The sequence below is a fragment of the Corapipo altera genome, unplaced genomic scaffold (assembly GCF_003945725.1).
Source record: "Corapipo altera isolate COAL_440 unplaced genomic scaffold, ASM394572v1 55, whole genome shotgun sequence".
Taxonomy (NCBI): Eukaryota; Metazoa; Chordata; class Aves; order Passeriformes; family Pipridae; genus Corapipo; species Corapipo altera.
In genome coordinates, this window is record NW_020884882.1 from 17,577,961 (window position 1) to 17,583,228 (window position 5,268).

The 5,268-nt window shown below is 59.4% G+C and overlaps 2 protein-coding genes and 1 non-coding gene across 3 annotated transcripts in view; all 3 read right to left on the bottom strand.

Annotated features, from left to right (window-relative positions):
* RPL32 (ribosomal protein L32) overlaps positions 1-1,140 on the bottom strand; it is a 2,105-nt gene extending 965 nt beyond the window's left edge. The window contains exons 1-2 of the mRNA XM_027640150.1: positions 873-1,140; positions 179-279 (exon numbers count right to left, since the gene is read on the bottom strand). Coding sequence (XP_027495951.1) covers positions 179-274 — 96 coding nt within the window. The 5' untranslated portion in view covers positions 275-279; positions 873-1,140. The remainder of the gene's footprint in view (positions 1-178; positions 280-872) is intronic.
* LOC113946034 lies at positions 344-479 on the bottom strand. Its single transcript, XR_003527269.1, has one exon. It is a non-coding gene; the product is annotated as a small nucleolar RNA SNORA7 (small nucleolar RNA).
* A 574-nt stretch (positions 1,141-1,714) lies between the features above and the next one.
* Positions 1,715-5,268, bottom strand: MBD4 (methyl-CpG binding domain 4, DNA glycosylase; the record flags this gene model as incomplete). The annotated part of the gene is made up of 7 exons (XM_027640333.1): positions 1,715-1,945; positions 2,062-2,165; positions 2,792-2,941; positions 3,178-3,312; positions 3,629-3,703; positions 4,033-4,853; positions 5,024-5,268. Coding segments are annotated over 7 exons (1,608 nt in total), but the record flags the coding sequence as incomplete, so codon positions are not given.

A 5,268-nucleotide genomic window follows, 5' to 3' on the forward strand; every position in this document is an offset into this window, starting at 1 on the left:
AACACCCCTGCCTGCCCCGAGGGCTAACACCCCTGCCTGCCCCGAGGCACTGGCTCCAGCCAAGAGCAGCCCCCGCAGGCCCTCACTGCCCGGCTGCTGCTGCCCTGCTGTGCTTCCCTTCGCCACCATCCCAAAGGCACCCCCCCGCAGTTCTCGGGGACCAGTAGCGACTGCTCACCTTGATCTTGACATAGCGGTCGGACTGGTGCCGGATGAACTTCTTGGTCCTCTTCTTGACGATCTTGGGTTTCACGAGAGGCCTGAGGGCAGGCATGGTGGCTGCGGGACACAGAGTGGGGTGAGCGGGGGGCGCGGCCGGGCGCGGCGCGGCTCCCCGTGCAGCGCGTGTCGCAGACTGTCTTCCCCCGCGGGCCACGCCGGGCCGGCGAGGGAATGGGTCTTCATCTGCTGTGGCTCTGCCTCCCGCCTCCGAAGCTGGCAGAGCACTGGGAGCTCTCCAGATGCGATCCTGGGAGGTGCCGCGGTGTCATCGTCCCCCCGATGGCCCTGCCTGGAGCCCGGCGCCGCGCACCGAAGCCAGACCGGCGAGGGCTGCTCGTGGAGAACAGCGACCGACACCCGCTGGCGCCGAACGCGCCGGGCCCGGCCCAAAGGCTCGGCCGGGCCCGTGACCGAGCGCCGAGGGTGCCCCGCCGCCCGGGCAGGGCTGCGGGTCAGGCCTCAGGCAGGCAGAGCCCCGGCCCTGCGGGGGCCGGTTCCCGCGCCCCGGGGAAAGGTGAAGCGGAGGGAAGGGAAGGGGGCGGCCGGTCCGTGCCGTAAGCCCCGGGCCGGTTGGGTCCCGGCTGGGCGCGGCTGGCCTCGGATGGTCCCGGCTGGCCCCAGATGGCCGCGGATGCCCGACCCGCACTCACCGGTGCCGATGGCGCGTCCGCCGCGGGCCCCGCCGAGAGAGGGAGGAGCCCCCCGCGCAGCGGCTTATGGGATACGCGGGAGGTCCTGGCAGCTGCGTGACGCGCCAAGGCCGAGTGGAGCGGGCACCGGACACCGGCGGGGCCCGGACCGCCGGTGAGAGTTAGAACCGGGCAGGCTCTGTCCGGAGGGAACGCGTGAAAAGAGCAGAACGGTGCTTCCCGCCTGTGACCCCGAACAACGTTCGCGGTACGAGGCTGCCAGGACCTGCTGACGTCACTTCCATCAGGCAGCTCCCGGGCCCTGCTTCCGCCAGTCGAGCCGGGCGGGCGCCCCCTGGCGGTGCGGCGGTCCCCGGCCCGATCGCGGTCCCGGCCCGGCGGCAGCTCCGCTCCGGGCCCTCCCTCACCGCCGCCACAGACGCTGGAGCGCGCTGCTGGTGCCAGGCTCAACGCACCCAAAGCAAGCGGCCCAGCCCCGGGGTTCGACGCCCCGGTTCTGCCGGTGCCCGGGCACCGGGAGCAGCGAGGGCGGGGCTGTGACGGACCCGGCGGGCTGCATCTCTCCCGGCCGGAGCGGGGGTCGGTGCCCCCGGGCCCGTCGCGGAGCTGGTCCCAGGCAGCACCTGGGGAAGCGCCGGGGCCGGTCGGCGAAGCGGCGTCTCCTGTCCCCGGTCCTGCTTCACCTCGAGCCCTCTGCTCGTGCCCAGCAGCACGAGATCGGAGCCGGCTCCGGGGGAAGCGATGGCGGGCACGGGGACACGGCCGCACGCGTAGGACACAGATCCGCACTGCAGGGACAGGCACTACAACCAGGGACAGGCACTACAACCAGGGACAGGCACTACAACCAGGGACACCTTTATTAAAAAAATACAGATCAGACACTTGTCATTACAGCGATGACCCAAGCCAGGTCACACAAATATCTACACCAAGAACCGTGAGGACACCCGAGGAAAGGCAGAGGGGCTGGGGCACCCCCAGCTCGGCTGGGCTCAGTCGAGGCTCAGCCTCTCCCGGTTCTCCCACAGCCACGCGTGGTACACGTTCAACTTGTGGTCCTGTGGCTGCACCTGGAACACAGGGAAAGTTCGAAAACACCTCATCACTGCAACACTGTGAATGTTGGTTTTCTATTCCCAGGGGTCGGTGGACACAAGCCCGGACCTGCCCCGGCTGCAGTGCCCACCTCCTTCCACTCGTTGACGCAGAAGATCCTGTAGGAGTCGTTGCCGTACTTGCCGATGCCGTGCAGCTCGATCGGGTACCGCCACCGCTTGCTCAGGTACTCACCTGCAAGGCAGGGCACAGCCCTCGGGCACCCCTCACCTGCACCAGGCACAGGGAGCCCCTGGGCAGAACTCTCCTTCTGTGCCAGGGGAACACGGCTCCGCTTTGGTACATTTCAAATGAAAACTCCAAGTTTTAGGTGTTTCCTGATGAATGCAGGCCATGAATCCCCACAGGTACATCTTAAGCACTTTTTCAGGAGAGCTTCAGTCACCTCTCTCTCCTCAGAACAAAGTATTCCTCTGCAGGTTCTGAGTTTAGAAAATATTAGAATCATAGAGAAATTCCACTGGAAGGGCCTTCTGCAGGTCACCAGAGAAACCCTGAGCAGAGCCATCCTATCCTAGTGCTGCAAACACAGCAGCAGTGCTGTGGGTGTTGGGTCTCCTCTACTCCAGGAAATCTGGTCTCCTGCACAACTCCCCCTGGCTGGCACTTCCCTCCCCATTCAGACTGGGATCAGCAGCTCAGCCTGTGTGACACTTAACAGAGCCCAAATGATGCACAAAATAACCCACTAGGTCACCAAATTGCCAAACAGAGGAGAAGCCACAAAGCAGCATTTGGATTGAAGCCGTTTGCCTTTTGCCAGTGTAAGAGAGACTATTCCAGGTATCAGGAAAACCCACCCGAGAACCTGATGATGGTTTTGGCTCTGAGTTCGTAGAGGCCGAGAGGTTTGAGCAGCTCTGACATCTCTTTCCAGTCTGCAGCCCTGGCTACCTCAGGAGAAGGGTACTTCTTCAGGAACTCCCAGAGCACTGGAATTGCCATTTTCCCTGGTGAAAGAAGCCTGTGAGCAGAAGGCTGGGCCAGGAATTCTCCTTCTGCATTATCTAAGTGCTTTCTTAAGTGAGCTTTTCCAAGGCAAGAGTTACCAACTAAAGACTGTTTCACGCTGATGTGAGTTAATATACAACTATTCTTTCATTAATGCCATTAGAACTGGCATCAGTTTTATCCCTGCAACACCTCCCAACATTCACACAACACCAGCTCCTGCTACTCCGCTTACCTGAAGTTTTATTGAGAAATATGGTGGCAATGAGAAGCTTCCATGGATCATGGAAGAGTGTTTCCTGGACCAGATTGAAAGGAGAACGTGGAGGGGTCCATTTTCTGAGGGCTTTCCTTCTGGGCGGGTTGGGGGCTGTACAGAGGCAACACAGGAATATTTATTGGTCAGGAAAGGACAGATTTACCTATTTAGTTAAAAAAGAAAAATTAAAATTAAGACCTTGGAAGCAGATTGATCTTTGTGGGGGCACTGTGTGTGGATGGAGCCATGGCAGTTCCCACACAGCCTTTCCAAGGCTGCAGGGGACTGTGGCCCCTCCGGCACAGCTGCAGCCAGAGCCAAGGCTGCCAGCCTCAAACTGCAAGGCATTTGCCAGAACATCACTTGACCCTGAGCCATCCTATCCCTCCCCCATAAAAAAAATACATTTCCCTAAAGAATACAATACCTTCTTTGCTGTATTTACTGGAAAAATATGGACTTGTTTTCCTTCTCTCCACTTGTGTTCGTGGGACAGACTCTTCTGTAAAGAAATAAAACCTCAGCATTAGGAAGAAGAACCAACACACCTCTTTATGCTGCGATGGAAACAGAAGAAATTTTTGTCATGCACAGAACACACACATGCCCTAGATCCCCTGCAGGTCTCACACTGTAGAGGTCGAGAGTCTGGAACAGAAAGTCCCAGGTGTGACTAAATCTGCATTAAGTTAAATGCTGTTGGATAAAGAAATGAGACAGTTTTCAATGTTAGAGCAGGTCAACCCAAAACAGAACACCTGGCTCAAACAGTCAGGACACCCTGGCAGAAGGTGAGGGCTGGGGTCACATTCTGCTCACACACACATGTACCTGGTGCCCCTCTGACAGTTGTGCAGCTCGTCCTGTCCCACGGCTCAGCATCCGCCTCGGTGTTGGATTTAACATTCTGCTTACCCACAGGCCCATCTGGCTCTTTCCCTGTCTCCAGTCCGTGGGATTTCTCCTCAGCTGGGTCACTGGAGCCTGTCCCCACAGGACCCTCCTCTGGCAGGTGCCCCAGGTCCCTCTGCGAGCCAGCAGCCACTGACCTCAGCCGTGTGCCTGCCTGTGCCCTGGACACTGCTGACAGAGCTTTGCCTGCACCCACAGGCTCAGCACTCGGATCACCCACACCCTGGCTGTCAGCCCCACTCCTGTCTGTCTGTCTACAGAACCTCTTGTTCTGAACACACTCGATCTGCCGTGTGCTACAGACTCTTCTCTGCCTCTTGCTCTGGGGGTCACCTTGGCTCCTTCTTTCTGAGCTCTTCGCAGGTTTTCTACTCTGGACACTTTTCCCACCTGCCCCTTTCCTTTTTGTTTTCAAACCCTTCTCTGGGTCTGTGCTATCCGTGACCAAATCTGTGCTTTCCAAAGCGGGTGTAACATCTTCCAGGTGTCCATTCCCAGTGTGGATGTTCTCAATTCCAACCTTGGACCCATTCTGCGCACAAAGCTCCTGCACTTGGCTATGACAATCGTCCTTCTCCAGGTCAGTCCTCGCAGCTCTCGTGCTGCATCCCCTCACTCCTGAGCGTGTGCTTCCCCGAGGAGCTGTGAAATCAAAGTCTGCTGCTTTCAGTGTTGTCTCCCCAGTTTTCCGAAAATACTCCACAAGCGCTCGTTTCGACCTCAGCTTCTTCCCCTCAGGGCTGCGGTAGGAAAAGAAAGTAAATTAGTGACTTGTTCATTCTCTTGCTTTTTGCTGAAAAACTTATGGTACATTAAAAAAAAAGCCAAATAAGGACAGAAACAGTTGTTGGAGTGCGTTTGTGGGGCTCGGCCAAGAAAGGCCACACAGAGCTACGGCCCCCGGCCTCACCTGACAAAGCACACATCGATCCTCCCGGCCGTCCTGCCCGCCCGCCTGCGGCTGCTCACCCGCTGCCACCCGCGGGGAACGGCGCTGGGCCCCGCCGGGCCGCGGGGCCTGCAGGGGAAGGAGAGTCCGGGTGAGGTCCTGCTCCGGGGGGCTCCGGGGGCGGCAGAGCAAGCCTGGGCCCGAACCAGAGCCCCACACAGTCCCAGGAGCCAGCTCGCCCCCGTCCCGTCCCCGCTCCCGTCCCG